General features: G+C 35.2%; 1 protein-coding gene across 1 annotated transcript in view; it reads right to left on the reverse strand.

The window, feature by feature from the left end:
- ADGRB3 (adhesion G protein-coupled receptor B3) overlaps window positions 1–22,495 on the reverse strand; it is a gene marked incomplete at both ends in the record, with an annotated part of 480,039 nt that overhangs the window by 182,015 nt on the left and 275,529 nt on the right. The window contains 2 exons of the mRNA XM_082480895.1: window positions 11,344–11,387; window positions 17,258–17,360. Of these exons, the coding sequence (XP_082337021.1) occupies window positions 11,344–11,387; window positions 17,258–17,360 (147 nt within the window). The remainder of the gene's footprint in view (window positions 1–11,343; window positions 11,388–17,257; window positions 17,361–22,495) is intronic.

Genomic DNA, 22,495 nt, shown 5'->3' on the forward strand with positions numbered 1-22,495 from the left:
GTCTAGACAAACCAAAAGGACAAATAGTTGTATAGGTTATAAAATGACATTTGGGTAATAGTTTGAGCTGGGAGGTTGTAAAAGAGTGTCTCAAAAATAGCATGCCCAGTATATATAGAAACTCCATACACAGCAGAATGCACTAGAAAATACCTTCTCACGTCAATCCCTGTCCTCCCTGGTTCTTCCCCACAACTGTCTGAACAAGCAGCTGCTTTGTTCTCCTGAGGTTAAGTGATGAAATAGTGATGCTTTTTGTCTGGGATTTCAGCCCGTATCATCACTCTTAGATAGCCGTGTGCCTACACACTAGCCTTTTGTGGTTCCTTAAAATGACACACAAGAGAGGTTGCTATTCTTGCAGGAAGGTGAGAGTGAAGGCAGAACCACGTGGGTTCTTTTACAAGTGCTAGACATTTTCTAGACTAAAGAAAGATGGGTAATTCTAGTGGCTAAGTCACAGGGTTGTGGACCTAAAAGCACTTTGTGCTCTAATTTTGGCTGAAACACTGACTCAGTATGATGTTTCGGCACTGTATATATACTTGACCATGATGAAATTTTTTCTATTTACTGGAAAAACCTCAGAGGAAAAGAAGGTTGTGTCTGATCAGAGTTTTCTTGTGTAAATCAATTACAAAAATACAAGAACAGAATGGTCTGCTGAGATAAAAACAAAAATAAAACATATTCCTAGTAGGGGATTGTACAGGGAAAGTAAGTAAGGAGATAGTATAGAGAAATATATATACAAAAAAACATATGGTTTTGGTAAATTCAGCATAGTTTTTCTCCTGCATTTACAATGTAGAAGATAAAATGCAATTCAAATTAATGTGTGTTATTTCAAGATCAATATATGCTATCTAATATAAATAACATTAAGAGCATGTAGAATCTGACATCAGATAGATATATACTGCACTATGCAGAGCATGCAGAGTATGCCTTTACTGTGTAGTACAATAAAGAAAATTATGTTGCATCTTTTCAATTGTACTTCTTGGGGAGATGGTAAATATGTTTTACATGCTTTAGTCCTCAAAGATTCTAATCTCTGTGTGTACATGAAATTATGAAATATGTGTGTGAGTACACACACAATTTGTGTACCTAAAACATCAGATGTTTGACCGTCCACTTACAAGAAAAAGAAGAAGGGAGGGGAAAAATGGGCTGAAGATGAGTGATGTGCATAGAAGAAAGATATTGACTTTTTCCTCTCCGTGCTACAACTTTTAAAGTATATTCTGCTTAAAAAGTGATTAGACGATCCTGAATACTGCTGACTGTCTCTCTTTTTGGAATTCCTGTACTATCTGCATGGCACTATGTTGGTTAAATGCAATCAGAAGTTGTTAAAATGAAATAGTTCTTTTTTTTGTCTTAAATAAATCTTTTTTTTTTGTTTTATTATCTAATATTTAACCTATGTACATTTTAAGCTATTTTGATATTATATTAAAACGATAGCTTCTTTGTGTGAATAACCATTTAAAACTGAGCAGGTATCAAAGAAAGTAATCACTGACGTTTTAAAGAGACATTGAATAGATCTATATTGCAGCCAAAATTGCAATCGTAAAGTAGTATAAAACTAAGGGACTTTGTTTTAAGTCTGGTCAAAAGAATATACTCTTTACAGGCTAAGTACACAAATATATCAAATTCATTATAAGGAGTGATTCTGTTTGTCTGGTTCTGTATTGCTCTATATGTCAGTATATGCAATCCCTTAATTACTGCCATCCAAGTTGATGCAATAACTCCCGGGTTTGTGCCAATACCTATGTAATGATGCCGGTTCTATGGTCCCGATCCGGCGTGCAGTTTAAGCCTGGGCCTTCAATGGTTTTATCGGTAAACGACATCAGGAACATGTTTATGTTAAGTGATGAACTGATAGTAACATGATGGCATTTTAATTCATGCTTTTGATACACGCAAAGATATTTCTGTCATTGGAAAGTCAAACATTTTGTTCTGCTTCCACAGAGTTATGGGGAGATGGAACAGAGAAGACAACTAGTAGAAATTGCATCACTAGGATAACATGTAGCATTGGGAATCATAACCATAGCCTGTGAAATTTAGAATTGTATTATATTCTCCATTGCTCAGAATAATAGTATGGATTGCAGGATGTTATCCCCAGCACATGCACTTGAATGCATATGTATATTATATTTAGTTAACTAGCTAGGCAAGAAATCTCTTACCCAACATTATCAGACAAGATGATGATAACCTTAAAAATCATCACAAATACACCTTGCTTTCAGCTAAAAATCTATTCAGCCATAATTTAGCAGCTATTCAACACAACAGGTTTGGGTTTTATTTTTTGTGAAATTGCCTTGCTTGGAGCTGTTCATCTAGCATATTACCTTCCATTTAAACTTGTTTAAATCCTGATATACATTTGTATTATTCTCATTAAGGTCTGGCCATCCTGCATAGCTCAAGCTTAATGAAAGATCTTCTATTCAAATGAAGTGGTAAGTAGTAGAAATATTGTCCTTACAATCTTTAAAACATTTAGGATTTTAACTGATAAAACCCAAAACATTAGTTTTAATATTTTATCCATGTTTCTGGGCATTTCAATTTTACGGAAAATCCAGTTCATGCCAGGTATATTCCTTCAAGCAAAGGTCAGAAAAATGTAATGTTGGCCTTTACTGTTTCTGTTTTAAAATAATTCAACCAGCCTAGCTCATAGGACAGAATGGTAAATTGAGTTGTACTCTTAATAAGCAGAACAGGGCTGAATTAAATACAGTAAAAACATAGTACATGGTAACCTACCCCACATACAACCCTCATAATCTGGAAGACTCATCTACACTTTATGATTTTTCTGTCCTGAAATAGAGTTCATGATGAACTAATCCTCATTTAATGGCCTGATGTTCTCTTGATCTGTTTACCTGGTATACACAGAAGAACTGTTTATGCAGGACAAGATTCTGAGTACCACAGACAAAACTCTATAGAATGGAAGCGTGGATAACTAAGAGAGGACCAACAAAAAGATATCAAGAAACTGGTATCATTTATCTTAGGATTTGCCACACACGAATGATGCAAGTGCATAGCTACTATGCTACGAACATTTCAATGCATTTTTCTGAATATTGCGATGCTTCAAAGAATTAAAGTCTTAAAATCATCTTCTTTATCCACTCTGCACTGAGAGTCTTGTCTAAATTAATATTATCAAATTATCAAAACATCATTCATGAAAATAACTGTATTTTTTCATGACAATGGCCTCTGGAAGCCAACCATATAGAATTTTTTTTTTTTCCCGAAGGGTGGCTTTCCACTAAATTGGCCTTTTCCAAATTTTAGATTGAATACTGACCAGATTTTGTCAGTGAGCACATAAAGACATTGACTGACGTCATGGATAGGCACGTAAAGGTCTCTGCTTCCCTCTAGTGACTGGTACAGGAAGAGATTTAACTGAATCTGCTCGTGTTGCTCAACTATGGCACGGAGACTCAGCAAAGCATTAATTATGTTGAGAAAATTAAGTACCTGTGAAGTCAGTGAGATGCTGATAAAGCATTAAAGGTATATACTTGTGACAGCACTTGATAAAATACTGCAGATTTTAAACTGGACATGTGTTTGACTGGTTTTGGTGGAGTTTTACAGTTTTATCAGGCAGAGATATGATTTCAGTGTTGACAATTCAGGAAGAACTGCGGGACACTCTTTAACATGCATTCCAAAACAGTATTCCAAACAATTCTTTCAAGGTCATTTTGCCATACAAACAGCTTTCTTCTAGAAAGAGAGACCAGAATTTGATGAATTACATGATGTTTGAGTTAACAGAGAGAATAGTTATTAATTCAGAAGACAGATATAGATCCATGCATTTGGAAGCAAAGACAAGCAAACCTATACTCTGCAAATGGTCAAAAATGCCTTATATTACATTCTATTCATAATATTACTAAAAGTAGCTGTATTTATACCAGTTGTAGTTCTGTTTTGTACTGACTACAAATAATTTTAAAAGAAACAAATATATGTCTGCACAAAACCACACGCCATGATTTACTTATAAGCAATTTACGCACATGATCTGTGCCCCTATTGCCAAAGGAATAGGAGAGAATGACAGCGGGGTACTTCCCACAGCTCCTTCTCACATGGATAAGCAATATTACCCAGATTTTTCATTACTTGAGCGATACAAATAGATTTCATTTTTGTGTAAGGATGGCATAACACAAGGACCTTTAGTGTTGCTGCACTACTTCTGTTGGATAAACAAAGCTAAATTCTCTGGGACTGGTAACAGTCATGAGTTCATCAGAATGAATGAGAAAAAAACCCTAGAAATACCATTATAAAACTATTTAACCTTTAGTGTTTTGCAACTTGGCAGGGAAATGGTACTGGCTTTGAGAACAGCTAGAGAGCATTCTCAATTAGGATTCAGGAATTTGGAGCTCTAGCTCTACTGGGGTTTGATGAGTGACCTTGGACAAACAGCTTTGCTTTCATTATGCCCTATTTTCCCCTATCTGTAAATAAAGGAGGACAATACCAACCTCTGTGGTAAATTGCTTTTAAATTCACAGGTCTAACACACTTTAAGAGTTACATGATATAAATGAGAAAGGTTGATAAAATTCTGCAGTTGTAATTGTGCTATATTGTACTTTTGGAAGTTATATTGCATTTGGTGAACACTGTTTTTCCCCACAAGAGTCAGTCCAAGTCCAGCATTATGTTGGATTCACAGATCCCATCTGCTGCATTTCTTGGTGAGGTATTACTAGGGAAAACAACAACCACATTTTATTTGACTTGTTAATATCCATGATTTTTTTTCTGGAAACATAGATACAAAAACAAATTATGACCAATTTGTTTTCTGTTCTAAAGTTGATTCAAATGGCTTAATTATCTTCTGCCCTCACCATACACTAAAAAATCTGTCAAAAGTCCAATTCAAATCTTTAAATTTGATTAGGAAGATAAAACCACTAGTTCTTTTTATTCATATTTCAGAATTATAATGGCCTGATATTACAAGAAATCACTATTTTTAGTTTCTGAAAATCTACATTTGCATAAAGGCAATAAATAGCAATTGAGTTCTCAACAAATGGAGTTGATTAATCACCCAGTAAAAATTAAAAAGAAAGCAAACTTCTTAGCAAGAATTAATTTGATTTCCTTTTTTTGCTATAAATCTCAGCAGGCCATACAAGCTCTGTTCATGGCCGTGTAGGTGTTAAGGAAGAGCAGTGTTATAAAAAAGAACTAAATTATAAATTCCTCCCATATATACTGATTCATTTTGTGTATGACTTAAGCAAAGAAAATTTTGGTCTGACTCTTTTCAACATAAAGATCCTCCATTTTATATTGTACTATACATACATATTTCAGAACTAAGTACTCCTGCATTACAGTATAATCTTAGCAGTTTGTAAATTTAAAAATTTTTAAATTTAGCTCTTGCATAGCTTAAGCAGTGGTTTGCCACTTGATGTGATTCAAATCAGTCAAAGCCTTTTGGTTGTCTGAAAGGGAGTTTGGATCAGGTTTTTCTGTCCCCACTGTTTTATTGAAAAAGAATATGATTTTATAGAGTCTTTCAATTCTTTGTGCAAGACTACCAGGAATAGAAGATTATGTAGTATGCTATTACACAGGTTCGATTATGGAAAGTTCTTCATAAAAGTAGGTACTCTAGGAGGCTTTTATGTTTTGATTAAGTTCATTAACACTAACTCTTCCATTACATTCAAAAACATGAGCATAGAAGCTAACATGGTAAGCAAATTTTCTGCCTTGAAAAATACGAAAGAAGCAAAGTCTGACTGCAAAGCTGGAGCAACAAGTCTGATGGAACAAGCAAAGTTTCAGCTGGCACATATTGCCAAACTGTACTTACATGATTTACTCTCATTCAATTTCTATTCTACTTATTGAAAATTCTATATTTCCTCTGTATTTCCCTGGTGACAGAAACAATATGAATAAAGTAATAAAGTAAAGTTAGGAGAGGCTACCACTCATAATTCCAGAAGCGAGTTCTGATTTAGGATATTTTAATTATTTGATGATTAGCTTGAGACATTTTGATGTGAGTCAAAAAGAGTCTTCTTGGACATATTTTCAAAGGCTTGCCAGGCTAGGTCAAACAAAGAATAACTGTAATGGTCCATCACGGTAGTTTTAAAAAACAAAGTGGAGAGGAGAGGGACACAGCAGATCAGTGTTCCCTGTCAATTTTATCACAAGACAACAAAACGCAAAAGTTGTTTTACTGGTATGCATGCAAGTTTATATCCTAAAGCTGAGTGGCATTCTGCCCTCTAAGCAAATCTGTGAGAAAATCACAATTAACTGGTAGACTCTTCTTTATTTGCATTGAACGAATTCCTTTATGGACTATTTCACCATAATTGTATCCAGGGACAATGGGAGAAAAATAATTAAAAGCTCTAGGGGACAATTAAAAAAGTAATTGTAAACTTTGGAGGATGTTATCATATGTCTGGAGTGAAATCCTGAAATTACATAAATGTATAAAATTTCTAATTTCTCATATATAGTTATTCATAGTTTCACATAACTTCACAGTAGAAAATCTAAACCGCTGTCTGTAAATATTTATGGCAATGGAAAAAAAAATAGAGCAGACCTACACCTTGCCTTGAACAAAAACTGAACCAGGTCAAAATCCTTGCAGTATTAAAATTTTTAGTTAATTGCATTGTATTTCTGCCAACTATATATTCAGCAGGCACAAACTGCTATGAGCACACATATGGATTAAAAAAAGGCTGTCATACTGTTATGACATCCTTCTGCAGCAACTGGCAGAAAAGAGACCCAGAATGCTAAAGCCCTTTTCTTACCCAGTGCTGTGAGATGTCATGTTGCACCATGTACAGCTGTGGAGCATGCCAGCAACAACTGACACTGTCCTGCGGAGAGCACATGTGCCCACATTGCATCCGACACATTTCTAAAAGAATGAACTCCAGCTGCGTCGTTTTGCTAATCAGTTGGTGACTATTGAAACTCCCATGTGAGATGGCACCTTCTTCCAGTGACCCACCACGTCCACCCCATTTTCCACACCCTCATTGTCATGGTGGTAGATGAGGGTTGCATGTGAGGGTGGTACTCGCGATGCTCGGTACTCTGGCACCTAGCTTCCAGCCTCTTACTGTGTTTTGAATTCTGCACCCTGGTTCACGAGACCAGGGTCAGGGTCCGCTAAGACAAGTGACTAACTTTCTTTCATGGATCCTAGAGCTCCATACGGACTGTCTGTTAGGGCACCTATCACAGATATAAATATCAGAGAAGGAAACAAAGTTCAAGAGAACTGTTCAGACAGCCTACAAAGCTGCCACAGTAAATGGCATTTTTAAAATGGAAATGTATGCATGCATATAAGGATTCTTTGATCCCCCAGGCTTACACAGCCTTGCCCAGACTTACATAAAGCAAAACAGTGCTAGAAAAAAAAAATACTGACAGTGATATGGCTAAGATTTAGGTGTGGCATAGTGACAAACACATGGAAAGAGTGGTAAAATTAAATATAGAGGTGCTGGGAATCAGATCCCTGTCCCATGAATATTTTTCTAAATAATATGGCAGAGTTCCAGCAGGACACATTGTAAGTAACACACTCCAGAGGAGCCGACAGCTCAGTGGGCACGGGTTGCTCCTGTGAGGCTGAAAAGTGTATTTCATACTCCTCAAGTAACTCCTGTAAAGAAAAAATTGAAGGGCTGGTCCCTGAGGTCCCCAAGTAAATGCACTAACCATTGGATTACTTGCTGGTTGAGACTGTCTCTGCTGTCACCCTCTCCATTCTTCTCTTCCTTTCCAGAAAGGTAGGAGGGACAGGAGAAAAACTTTCAGAAGTTTGGCTTCCTCTTAAAATCTTTAAAATCGCTGCTGTGGGGTGGGAAAGTCAATCCTAGTACCTGACCAACTTCTTTCCATTCTCTTTGTGGACTGTGACACTGGCATTAATGTATCACAAACAGTTCCTGACAGCAGGGATCGTTTGTTCATGCCAGACAATGCCAAGCAGAAAAGATACAATTCTTTTTTGAGTTTTTGCTTGTTTGGTTTAAGGAACTAAATTGTTTAACCTCAGATTGTCAGTTGCAAATATTCCACACATTTTCCCATGCACTGAAAGGAGAGGCATTCAGTATCCTAAGACTTTACTGAAGGAAGCTTTTCGAATACATTTTCTGAAATGAATGGACAAAGATATCAGTCAGATTTCTGAGGGAGAAAAAATCATCACTTTCATACCATTGATGCTACCAGCTTTGTGCAGGGAAACTGGAAATATCAAAGGAAGCACCAGCACTCATAAACAGCCTAGTTTTAACCAACACAGACAGACATGTTCTATATTTTGGGAAAAGAAACTGAAATAAAATGCTGAATTATTGTATTTGAGTTTGCCCTTTATAATACATGACATAATAATTTATTCTTTAGTTGTACTGTCTCAATATTGTACACACATTTGACTAGTTGCCTATGGAGAGGGCACAAGCCTACCAGCTTGATAAATAGAAAATGTTATAAAATATCATCACAGGGAAGAATCACGGAATGTCATAGAAATAATGGATTAAAACTGCTTTTGCCAAAGTTAGTCTGACTAAATTGTCACAGATAGCAACGGAGATAGGATAGTTTTAATGATCTGGTGTGATTATAAACAGCTCACAGATCCAGAATTTCCTTCAAGGATGGATGACAGAGAACTGTTGATCACTGATCAACCTCCTGAGAAGCCTGCCCAAAACCCAGATACACAAAGCTTCCCCTGCTGTTGGAGAAGTATTAAACTGACAAGATCAGTGGAGGAAGTGCCATTTACCAAATGTGAACTTGCAATGCATGCGTCAAAGATGTGGGAGAAGTGGCTAAAAAGGTCGCAAAACCCATTAGATGGTACTGCTGGCTGTATGCCAATGATAAAAGTGAACACAGTTTTCATCTGAAAAGCACATAATTTAAAACACCCGTCTCAGCATAGACTACTGAGTAGTTAAGCACCTTCAATTAAAAGCAGACTACTTTTTGTTGGTTTTTTTCCAAAATACTTGCCAAATCCTGGTAATGCAAAAATTACCCAGTTTTGGAAGGACATGAGCACAGCTCTGTAGGATTTGCAATGGGGATGAGGCTATTAATTCATCAAATCCAGTTGCCTGCTGCAGAGAGTGGCTAATGCCCAAGACTTAGAAAAAAAGTGGAAAAAAACAAAAGAAAAACAAGCCACCAAGAACCCATCATGATGGGCACCTAACCAATTGTATAGTCCTCTACATATTTATTTATTCCTATTTAAAGTTACAGGAATGGATTCAGCATTATAGAGCTTTCATGATAATTCAAAACTCATGGTGTCAGAATACGAATCCTGAAGTATTCCTGAGTAAATACAAATAAAATGCTCCAAAATAAAAAGAAACAGCATTACAAAAATAAAATTATGAATCAACTAATGCTCCCACAGCTAACATTAGGGACCTTTTCCTAAGGGATGGAGGAAAAAAAGTAGAATTTTCTATATAAAATAATACACATACATGTGTAAAACAAATGACAATGGTATCTGTGCAAAACTTACTGATACATCATATCTTATTGTGAATATTTCATGGCTCATATAACTTTTCAAAATGGATAAATCTCCAAGAATACCCCTAATCTTCAATTATTTTAACATCTTCAATAGCTACTATTAAATAATATCACTGGAAAAGATACGCTTCAGAATACAAAATTATGGGTTTCTCCCTTAAAACCTCAGACTATTTTATGTAAGCCTTAATGTAAATCTTATATGTTTCGAAAGTTCACTTTTCCATCCACATTCTGAAGCATAGTGAAACCAATAGTTATATGTAGCACTAAACTTCTCTATAAACAATACTAAGAGAAATGCATGCAAAACAAATTATAAGCGTAAAACACATTTGAGATTGCCTTGCACATTCATCCTGAATATCTGCATGAAATCTTTTAATCACATTGTTAAATCCACAGTATGCTTTTTATTTTTTTGGTAGTCTAATTCCATGGAAATATGTCTTTGATATTCTGGACTGGAGCAGTGAAATCAGAGCGTGTGCTCGAAATAGACAATGCTTAAAGTAATGCAGGAAAAAATGGTAAATAAAGCACTGTACTACTACTGTGTAAGCAAAACATTGTGAAAAGGAAACAAAGAACATGTTCCAAATGTTTTGCATTCCATGGGCACATAATAATACATAATATCAAGTCTTTCACGTACTTTATTCCACACATTTTACAGAAACGGAACATTATGATGTTGCTGGCAAATAACTGCGTTACGATTCTTTTGTAGAGGCATAGACCACAGTACTAGCTGTGTTTGGAATGATTTCTAGTATCATGTCCAAAGTTTCTCATTTCTATACTACCATGTTTCTCAGCCATCAGAGTACTGATGTAAACCCAGACTCAAGATAACAGCACTCACAAAGCCACAGCCATACCATTTCTAACACTTTAGATGAGTCTGTAGTACAAGACATACATAATATACCTGGACAAGAAGTACAACATCATCTTAAAAAAAAAATTAATATGGAAACCACATAGGGATTCTTCTTGAAACTCTTAATCTGTATTTAGGCAAAGTTCACCCTAACTTTAATGGGAGATTTACTGTGAAAGAATAATGCAGCAAATTACAACTGCGTAAACTTGGAGTTCTTTTTAAACCACACTGACTTTACTGCTTTAGTTCTTTACTGTGACGTTTTCTGTTTTGCTACAGAAGAGACACACACTGAAAAAAGTAGCAGAAGACTGCTAGTAAGCTTTCACTATTTAGAATACCGCTATTACTTTGCTAAACTAAAATGAAAATTTGCACCAACTAAAATGAAGATTGCTGTGGGTATCACACTTGAAAATTATATTTCTCCTTGCAGCAACAGAAATGGGAGCCTTCCTTACTTATCTGTCTGATCATTTACCCACTTGCTTGTTGCCCAGCAACTACCATCAAGGAACTACAGTTCTTAGACATCCTCATTTTAATCTTGAAAAAGAGATTCAAATTACTATGTGAGTAATCTCTTCCTGGTGTGATATTATATTCTTTCAATTTACATAGCTGCAGAAAAGAAGCCAAGTGACTGGAGAATGCCGTACTTTCACTCTGAAAGGTTCATTTTCCCTGCCCTTGTACCAACTCATTTACTGACCAACTACTTAAATATTGTTAGGTACTTTGTAATATATGAGCCATAGCAAAAGAAGCAAACATCCATCACTTACGTTCTTGAATCATCCCACAGCACGCAGTAGGGATTCAATGTACCCTAAGAAGAAAACAAACAAACCTATTAGTTACTGCTATACACAAAATATGTCATGCTTGACCTTAATATTTAGTTGGGTCTCCTCCTACAAGACCACCCTTATACTCTGACAAATTGATGCCACTGAAATAGCAAAAGCTTAAGGTTAATTCTTATGGAGTATTTAAAAAGCACTTGAACCTCAAAGCAGAGCATTTGCTGTATTCTCTCACTTAGGTAAGGTAAGCATAAAGTTGTCTATTTGGTATATCCTAATAGAATTGAATTATGAGATGAGTTAATCTGTTAAGAGACTTGACTAAACATTTTTGGGTGTGTTTAGAAGCAGAACTGTAGGCCCTTCAGGAAATTGGATGTCAAAACCAGTAATGCCGTTAAAATTTTAAGCATATGTTGGGCAAAATATCTGGAGACTGGGATTTCAGATGACCTCACATTCAATACCCAAGTCCTTTTGTCAATTAGGTCCTAAATCAGCAGAGTTCTTTGCTCAAAATAATTTATATCTTGAGCTTTACAATCCCATCTCAACCTCTTTGAAGTCAGATGAAGATTTCTGACTTGATTTAAAACAGGACAGGAATCTAGTTTTCTTACACTTCATTAAACTGTGGGTAATGTTTTGGGAAATTGAAATGTCTTTCTTATTACTCATGTTTATTTTGCTGCCTAGGATGAACTGAGACAAAATTAAAATTCAAGTTTTGTCCCTAATCTTGTAAATCTTCCTTTATCAAAACTCAGGTTGACTTAGAAGTACTTAGCTGGCTAAAAACTGCAAAATTGTATTCCTGTTCATCAGAAACATTGGCTATTCCCAGAAGTCAGTACTTTATATATAAATTAGATCTAAAATACAGAATATTTTTTTTTTAACAAAATGACAAGTAAATTAAAGAAACAGGTGGAATACACTATTTTCTTATGTCAGTATTAGTGTAGTTCTCTCATGAACAGTGTTGGTGCAGTAGATATAAATATAGTTTCATATAGACAAAACACACATTGATATTTCATTCTGAAAATGTTTTATTTATAGAAAAAGCATGGCAACCTGTGAAGTAAAAATCTATTCAATATTTAAATTCTTCCATCCACCTTTTTGTCAAAGATAGTCCTTCTGAAGATGTTTGTGAGAGAGGCATTTAGGGAAATGTTGATACTCTACTTCAGTGTTTTGCTGACTGCATTGAATTTTATGAGTAGAGTATAAATATTTAAAACCAACATATACTTATGGCACTTGATATTAACGCAACACTATACAAACATAAATAAAGGATGTTACATTCCCTGAAGTATTTATAATATAAAGAAGAGGACGGGGAAGAGAGCACAGGACAAAGCACAGGATAACAGGCCCACTGAGATTCAGAGACCAGGTCCTACATCATTAGCCAAAAGCTTTCAGATACATTGATAGAAGAGAGTACAGAAGAATAAGAATTAAGAACAATGGAATGATGGTGCAGAATTAACCGTGTTTTAAAATTTCAGTTTATAAAGAGTATTAATTTGTATCCTAAGACTGGGTGAAGAAATGCTACTTGCAATCTGATATAACTATATGCATATTTAAAAAGTACTCCTCTAGCTGAATTGTAACAAGACATTGCATATCTGAGACCCGTCTTTTCTAGCAGCAGACACTATACAGTTTATGCTTGCTATTCCCACAGTGCAAGTAGAAAGAATACAAAAACACTTTCAGAAAAAATTTCCATTATAAAAAAAATCTACAAAATAGAGGGAAATAAAATCCTTTGAAGAAAGCTGAAACACAATAAAACTGCTGCTGTCAGATCAGATGCTTCACTCTCTTTGAAATGCATTCAAATATATAAAAAAAAAAAAAGAGTATATTTGGCCATTGCAGTTACTAATGAGAGATTAAGCAGAAACATGGAAAGCAAGAGAAATATTACTCCTGTTCCTTAAGAAGGTCTTGTGTGAGGGTTTGCCCTGCCAGGCGTGGCAGCTCGCAGGGGCACAGTAGCCTTTCAGAACTTCTTCTTGTGATACCCTGATCAAACGCCCTTCAAGCACTGCAAGGACCACAAGAAGCCTATCGTCCCAATTTCTTCTTCACCCTTAACCTGTTGCTTCCTTTTTTACAGTCTTTCTGAGTCTCACCTCCTGCAACGTCTCCTCACACTGCTGTTGCTGAGCTGTCTCCAACAACCATTGCTCTCTGTGAGGGCAGCAATCTTCATCACAGCTCTTGCCAGTTAATTACTTAGCTGCAGCTAAGGAAGCAGTTACTGTGTCAATTAATGTTTACGACTGTTGCAGTACTGATTTATAGACTACAGTACAGTAAAGTACTTGGATATATCAAAACTAGATACATATGTGTGAGTGTGTATGTATATGTATCTTTGCCTGGCATATAAAACTGAACTTTCGAGATGTGATTGGCAATTTTGACAGCTATGCAGCACAATGCCAACTGTGTTTTGTAGCCAGGGTTTTCAGCCTCATTGAGAGCTTGATGTCCTATGCTACTGCTGGCTCATTACTTTAGTGTCCCTGGAGTAAAATTCTGTGCTGTCAGAAGGTGAGAGTTCATATTCTCTGGAGAGCAAACAGAATTTTGTTGGAGTTGTGCAGTTTTTAAAAGATTACTTCGGTGTCTCTTTAATCAAACCACTGGAAAAATGTGATGACATTCATCAACACATTCACAGTGCATAAGACCAAATATGTTCTCTACATAATGCATTGCAACCCACATTCTCACTATGGTCATCTATTACATTTTAATTTATCTGCAAATCCAAATGCCATGCTATATTTCAAACAGCACATGTAATTGTGATTTACATTTCCTCCACAAAATAATCCCTTGTTTTTATTAATAAACGGGCTAATTTTGATATGAAAAGAAGAAATGATGATAATTTTTGAATAAATGAATATTTTAAGGCTAATTTGAATTAAACATATTAATTTATTAAATGATCACATTTGCCTATCATTTTTCATAATCTCTTATCTACCTAATTTAGTCAGTGGATGAGTAGGTAAAAGAACAAAAGTGTGGGTATAGTCCTATATATCAGTAGGCATGCTCCAGAGGTTGCTTGAAAATTAGTCATTAAATCAATTTGGAAACAAACTGTTCTGAATAATGAACAGTATTTCAAGAACAAAGGTTTGTAAAGAGCAAAAATAACAACAAGAAGAGCCATTTCAAAAATCAGATGAAAGAGAATGTCTGTATTTTATTTTCTGTTTAATAATTAGTCTATTTAACGGACAACATGATTAATCTGTGAGTCATTAATATATAATGTTCAAACACTGAAGATACATTAATACCAGTTTTATCTTTCTGTATGTGACATATAAAGCTTGTTCTATCATACTACATTATAATTAAATAAATTATTGTTTTCTCCTGAGAAAATAGTAGCAAAGAGGATTAGAATTACATTCAGTCTGAAGAAAAGAAACACCCAAAATTACAAAATAAGATTTCTATACATCTACAGTTCTTTAAATGAAAGTCCCATTATGGACGTTTAACATTTAAAGATATTAAAATCATAAAATTGTAAAACTGGTTTCCATTTCCAGATCTTCTAGAGCAATATTTAGTCATTGTATCTGTCCATCCAACACTCCTATTAAGGTAGACTGAGATCCTATATAAATGTACTAGGTATGTATGGCAAATTTAAGGACTAGAAATTTGTTTCAAGCACTTGATACTTCTCTAGATTAAATTCTAGGACAAAAACTGACCCAAAGGAAAAAAAAATCATCTCTGATATCTATTGGCAAGGTTATTGTCTTTTTGCCTTTTCAAGACATGAGGTAATGCAACAGTCATTAATATTCTGTTACTGAAAGTTTGACAAAGCAAGGTGACAATCAGTGCCTCTAATATGACCTTTTGTAACAATGAAGTTTCATTTCATTTCCAAGATTTTGAAACTTGGCAAAAACTTGCTCTATAAATTACTCAAAGGGATAGATAAAAAAAAAGAAGAAAAAAATCCCTCTCTACAAATTTCCTAGAATTTCAGCTTGTGGGCACAGCAGTACAACCTTTCGTTAGTCTAGACTTGTTTGTGTTGTGCTAAGTAATAATAGCTTTTATTTGGCTTATAAGCATTTTCAATGCTGATATGTTGGTTACTAGTATTATTATTTTTTTTTTATTTCTTTTCTAGCATAAGTGACCAAAGCAATTACAATCTTTTTTTTCCATACCCACTACTCCACATTTTTGCAAGTAGTAATTACAATTTCAAAACATAGAAGTCATACTCCAATATTCCTTATCTACAACTCGTGTAATTGACCCCACAATCATTGTTAAAATAATGGAAATGAAAATCTAGCATTGAGAAATACCATAAAATCTTCTTAGTAATGATCTTAGTAAGATCAAAACAAGTATTTTATTTCAAAGGTGGGTTTCCCCCGCCCCCCCCCCCCCCAATATATATGATTAACTTGTGGTCTACTTCAGCAAATACTCTGTTCCATTTTTTGTGAAATCTGTGACAGGAACAAAAGTTATGTTAAAGACTGATATTTATATTTTCTTTTAATATATATGATGTAACTTGGGTTAGAAAAAAGAACAAAAAACCAAATCTACCCACCCTAAACCATCTTAAAATTGAAACAGAGAACCATAAAATCCCAAAATTTCGACAATTCTTCATCAATAAACTTCTAAACTTACTGAAAGGTAAGGAGTCAGCTCAGTTTATGTTCCTCTATTTTCTTTTTTTCCTGCTTGACTTGGCAGTAAATTTCACTGAGATGTTCTTTGTATTATCAGTTTTTGTGGGAATTGAATGACTACTGATGGCAAAATAGTTTCTCCTAACCTTGAGTAAAATGTAAATCAAAGATCTAGAGTTCAAAGAGTTTTCTTCATACTTTTGTCCAGAGACACTAATCCAAATTTGCTACTGACTGATATCTTTGGAACTCCTCCAGCTGAATTGTGCCTATATGACCACTTCAGCAACTGTTTATAACAGAAAATCACAGCTTTACAGTCTTTTGCATAACAATACTGTTTACTAAACTCTAGTAACTACATCTTTTCTAATTGTGTCTTTATAACTATTTTTATAACTATTTAAATTCTAACTCTTAGTAACATAAACAAAGTTTATATACCATGCCTTCACATAAATTACTCCCATGCTTGTTATTTAACATTATTTCCCTGATATCATACGTGACAAAAATTTCCCACAAAAGATATATTTTATTCTCCCTGTGGCTGCTGCAAGATTGCTGACAGCAGAAAGAAAAACTGTTAATATTTTTTATATAGTTAGACATAAAATCACTTTTTTTCAGACTTGAAGCTTTTTAATGTGAGATTAAAGGCTGAAAAGTACAATAATAAAAATAATTGCAAAAAAAAATATCAAACACTTATAAGAATTTTAAGCTAAATTGAAAGCAGAGCATTTTTTTCAGTGTCTGCTACAACAGGTTAAGGAAAACCTGGCTTTTCAGAAGAAAATAATGAAAGAAAAGAAGAAAAAGCCCGAAGAACTACGTAGCTCTATGACCTATGCAGGGAGCAAAAGGTTAAGCATTCAGCACAATACTACATTTTCAGTTGCATCCATCAAAGCAGTTAATAGAAATTTTTTTAGTAGAAATCGCTATTTTAATGAAAACCTCAAAACTCACAGAAAAAGAATTAATTTTGTTTTGCATATACACATGCAATAAACAAGTACACATTCCCTTCAAAGTATGTTAGACTGTTCCTGGGTTCAAGTTTTAGCAGTTAAACTGGGTTTTGTTACCTGATATTTAAAACAACTTTCTCTCATATGATCTGATAAATACTCTTGGAAGGGCATATCAACTATCCTTGTACTTACATTAGACAGATGGGCCAGTTCTATCTCCAGGAAAGAATCTGTAGTTTTGGGCTCAGGTCGTATAGTAACAACGATGATTTTTGAATTAACAACTGTAAAATTCCTGGTGAAAAAGAAAAGTAAAAATGAAAGATTTAACTTAGTATGAGGTTAAATGAGGCTTCTGATATCACCTTTAAAGAAGTATCTCATGGGTATTTTCCATGGCTTTAGTTGACAAATCATCAGGGAGAATTTTTTTTTTTTGGAAGTGGTGAAAACATTCACTCGTAACCAACTGTACCCAACACATTAAAGACTGCAGAGCAATAATGGTGACAGAACTGCCACTCCTTAAACTACAACTCACTAATTAGAAGGGTTTATTGATGACACAAACATTCTGTCAATGTTTGAATGCATACCATTTGCTTCTCTCAACACAGAGCCACTAGCTATGTTCTATAAGAGACAGTCATTTTTCTTCCAAAGTGCTGTGTTGGACTTTTTTCTGACTTTTAACTGTAAAATTGTGAAGATGGATGAGTGCAATGGGAGAGTCTACAGTTCTGTTGATTCTGTGCTCATGAAAAAACCTACCTGTTTTCAATTTTTGAAAAAACACTGCATTTGGTATATGAGTTCATTCATCATATAAATACTTTTAAAATATAATCCATAGTTATGCCCTGACTGAAATCCCACCAAAACCAATCATTTTTTTCTCATATATGTGAGACTAGATTTGGTCTTATGTTATTGTACCAGGTTACTCAAAATAATAATTTTCTGTTAATTTATTTAATTCATCATCAACCTCTCTTTAAAAGTAAAACACGGGTCATTATGTTTTGTAGCTACCTTTCTAGGACTAGTATTGCCAAGGTTATGCTAATACAGGCATAAAGACACATTGACATGACGTCCTTGTCTGACATCCTTGCTTCTTATGGCCCCGTCAGGGTTAGAACAACTATCAGCTATCAGCCTGACTGTTTCTGATGAACATTACGGTATTTCTTTCATATGTAATGATGCTTTCAACACCTTCTGCTGATCGCACATAAAGAAACATTCACAAGTAGACGTTATCAAAGAAGAAACTAAGCAGCTTAGATGTAATTATAATAGACAGTATAAATATTCTTTTGTTGTTGTTCTTTAATTGCTTATGTTCTCTAGGGAAATGGTATTTAGGAGAGGATTCCATTTTGCTGGATCATTGAAACAGGAATTGTCATGGCTACAGTAACACAAACTCAACTCAGTGGGCACTTTACTCAGCTCAAGGAATGAAATTATTCTTCTGGGGCAAGGTATGAATTCTGGTCCAATTTTACTCAGGCAAATCATATAATGGAAATGTAATGGAAGTGGCTTTCTATTTTACTTAATTCCTATTTCTTCCCTTTGGTTGCACTTTAAAGTCTCACCCTGTTGACGAAAACATATCTGTCTTTCAGACTAAAATTTAATGTTCAATAAACTTTCAGTGTGTTCTGAAGAAGGGGAGTAATGACAGCACCTTACTGTACGCACAGTAACTGAACATATATATATAAATGTTCCCAAGCAAGGCATAATAAAAAAAAAAATTAAAAAAACCCATAAATAAATATAAAACTGTTTTCTCTAACAGATCATGACAGGTGGCTTACTAGCTATTAAAAGATTTTGTCCATTTTGGAAATTCACATAAGCCAATGTAAATACTGATACATCAGTTCTTGACCACAGTCAGTCTTTGTGATTGAGAAATGTTTCCTTGCTGTATCTAATTTTGGCACCATTCTGATGGTTCTAGGGTGAGATTCAAAAGAGCACTTAAGGTGCCTAGACTATAACCTCAGTACATCTAATTTACCGCGGTCTCATTAAAACCCTACCAATCAACTTACGTTCTCAAAAGCCCCTAGCAGACTCTTTCACAAGAAAATAAATGTAACTGGCTATATCACTGTGAAATGAAATCTGCATCACTCATTGCTGTCCTGTCTGGGTGAATGCCTAGTTGAATAGCTCATATTTAACTGTTTAGATAGTCTCTGGAAGAATGCAGCGTGGCACATATATTCTGAACTCACATAAAATGTTAAGATGCCACTGAATTAAAGCTCAAAGCATTGTAGTCACAAGAATTTACATCAAAACCACTGGCGCAGTGCCATTGATATCTTTGTTGAAGATAATTTTTGAAACAGCAGCATAGTGCTGAGAACATTTATTCAGGAATTTAAGTAACCAGCTTTTACAAAACATCCTGGGAGGTGGAATATGTGGGTTTCAGTCTCTCTCATATTGGGAATGACCTATCTCACACTTTCGGGCAAGTGCATTATTTTATAGCTTTTTTATGATAGGTGGAGACCAACTTCACCATTACCTCTTTCTCCACCAGAAAAAAACTAAAATTTGTCTTTAATAAGAAATGAACTCATACAGGATGGTGCTCTGCTGACTGTCCAGAAAAATGCACATCAGGGTCAAATTCTGAAATCAATTACTCAAAAAATACATCAAATTCTTTGGGAACTATGGTTGAATAAATCCTTGAAAATTCAAGATAACAAAGTTCAATTGAGAAAGCTTGAGAAGAACTTCCAGAGCTGCGGTCCTAGTGTTTTTTCTGATCTGAGTTAATAACAATATTAATAAAATAAAGTTATTTTACAGAGTTCTTTTTCTATCTGGGTACACATTTTGAGGGTATTCTTTTATATAAGGGTATACATATTGATTCTATGTGATGAAATTCAGGTTTTCTTTTCTTTTTAGAATGACTGTTGCTCAAGAAAAATGAACTGATGAATAAGGCATGTTGCTATGTCAAGGCAGCATAAAAGAAGTTATAGTTCAATGTGTAGATACTGTCTGTATACATTACAGAAGAATTGCAGATGCTATAGCAGTAATGCTATGCAGTACTGTCTGACGTACTCCATCCTCAGTCTAACAAAGCTGACTTAAGGAAGTCTAACGGCTTGTTTGGCTGGACAGCACCCAAAAGAGAGGGTTAGGAATGATGTTTCAAATGGGGAAAGAGAACATTTCAGTGCAGGAAATGATAACAGGAAAAGTATGGTTGTTGTTTAAGCGATGGGAAAAAAGGCTTGCTACAGCAAAATCACTGATTTTTATTTGTTTGTATTTGTTAAAGGAAAAGTTAAAAACTATCATCTTCAGTATGGCAATATGTGATGCATTCCTTCAGAGTGCCCAGGAGAGGAATTATATATAATATCTTTTAGATGAGTATTATACTGAGAATCAATTTTCTATGAACCTAACAATGATGTAAATGTGCTCAGGGATGCAAGAGTTATGGAAATAATATTCAATCTCTAGTGCTGAAAATATTCAATATTTCAATATATGATTTTTAAAAAATCCATATGACAGTGCAATGCAGCAAAGTATATTAGGAAATAGATTCAGATTAAGTTTATTTATTTGTGCGTGGAAAAAAAATAGTTATTCTATTTTATAAGGAAGAATAAAGTACTTTTCTTTTCCCTAACCTCTTGTTTAAACAGTTCTGGCAAAATTCTCTGAATAAAATACATGTACACATGTACACATTGTCCAAAAAGTTCCATATTAATGTAATTGCCAAGTTCTCATCTCACACTGTGTTTACAAGACTTCCTTTTAACAGACTCTATGCCAGCAAAAACAAGAAAAATCAAGCCCATATGGTAAAATGCAGCTAGTTTTGGAGTTTGTGATATTGTATAGACTGTCCTGGATAATGAAATCTTCATTTTACTCACAGAACACCTGTGATGTTCCAGATGGGGATGATGTGGTTAGGTGCTTAGAAAGATTTTCCCTAAAGATATACTGAGATATTATTTCTTTATTTGTTTGTTTATTTTAAACAAAGAAGCTCCTTGTGTTACGCAGCAGCTTGCATACCTTACAGTACTGCTATTAAGGAATGCAGATGAGGAACTTAGGGTTGTTTAGTCTGAAGAAAAGGAGGCTGAGGGGAGACCTTATTGCTCTCCACAACTACCTGAATGGAGGTTGTAGCGAGGTGGGCATTGGTCTCTTCTCGCACGTTACAACTGACAGGACAAGAGGAAAAGGCATCAGGCTGCGCCAGAAAAGGTTTAGGTTAGACATTAGGAAAAACTTCTACACTGAAAGGGTTATCAAAGACTGGAACAGGCTGCCCAGTGAAGTGGTTGAATCACTATCCTTGGATGTATTTAAAAGCCATCCAGATATGGTGCTCTGGGACATGGTTTAGAAGTGGGCCAGTGGAGTTAGATAATGGTTGGACTTGATGATCTTAACGGTCTTTTCCAGCCATAATGATTCTATGATTCTTTGATTCTATAACACTTATTACAGTTAAATAAGATTAGTATCAACAGTAATTAATATAAACCCATGTAAGGTGATAGTTTTTCATTGCAAAATGTAAGCAAATAAAAATAAACTTTTTCCAAATGCAGTGGGATGTCCAGAAACCTTCAATTCATATACCTGAACAAGTGTGAAATGATAAACCACCCCATAATAAAGATTCCTTTAAAACCTGCATTGTAGTTCTAATTTTTTGCAGAGTATAATAACTCAACAAATTCAGCACTAACCACAGTTGCAGCTTTTTTCCGATCCAGAATTCCATCTGAGTGAACGTTTGAATGCATCAAAATGCATAAAATAGCATTTAATAACTTCATCAGTGACATAGACAGTGGGATCGAGTGCACGCTCAGCAAGTTTGCAGATGACACCAAGCTCAGTGGTGCAGTTGATATGCTAGAGAGAAGGGATTCCATCCAGAGGGACCTGAGCAGGCTTGAGGAGTGGGCCCATGTCAACCTCATAAAGTTCAACATGGCCAAGTGCAAGGTCCTGGACCTGGGGTGAAGCAATTCCCAATATCAATACAGACTGGGGGATGAAGCAATTGAGAGCAGCCCTTCTGAGAAGGACTTAGGGGTACTAGTGGATGAAAAACTGGACATGAGCCAGCAATGTGTGCTTGCTGCTCAGAGAGCCAACCATATATCCTGGGCCACATAAAAAAAAACATGACCAGCAGGTCGAGGGAGACAATTCTCCCTCTCTGCTCTTGTGAAATCCCACTTGGAGTACTGCATCCAGTTGTGGGGTTGACCTGTTAGAGCAGGTCCAGAGGAGGGCCATGGAAATGATCAGAGGGCTGGAACACCTGAGAGAGCTAGGATTGTTCACTTGGAGAAGAGAAGGCTCCGGGGAGACCTTATTGCAGGCTTTTAATACTTA

The sequence above is a fragment of the Vanellus vanellus genome (genome assembly GCF_965231255.1).
Source record: "Vanellus vanellus genome assembly, chromosome: 3".
Classification (NCBI taxonomy): domain Eukaryota; kingdom Metazoa; phylum Chordata; class Aves; order Charadriiformes; family Charadriidae; genus Vanellus; species Vanellus vanellus.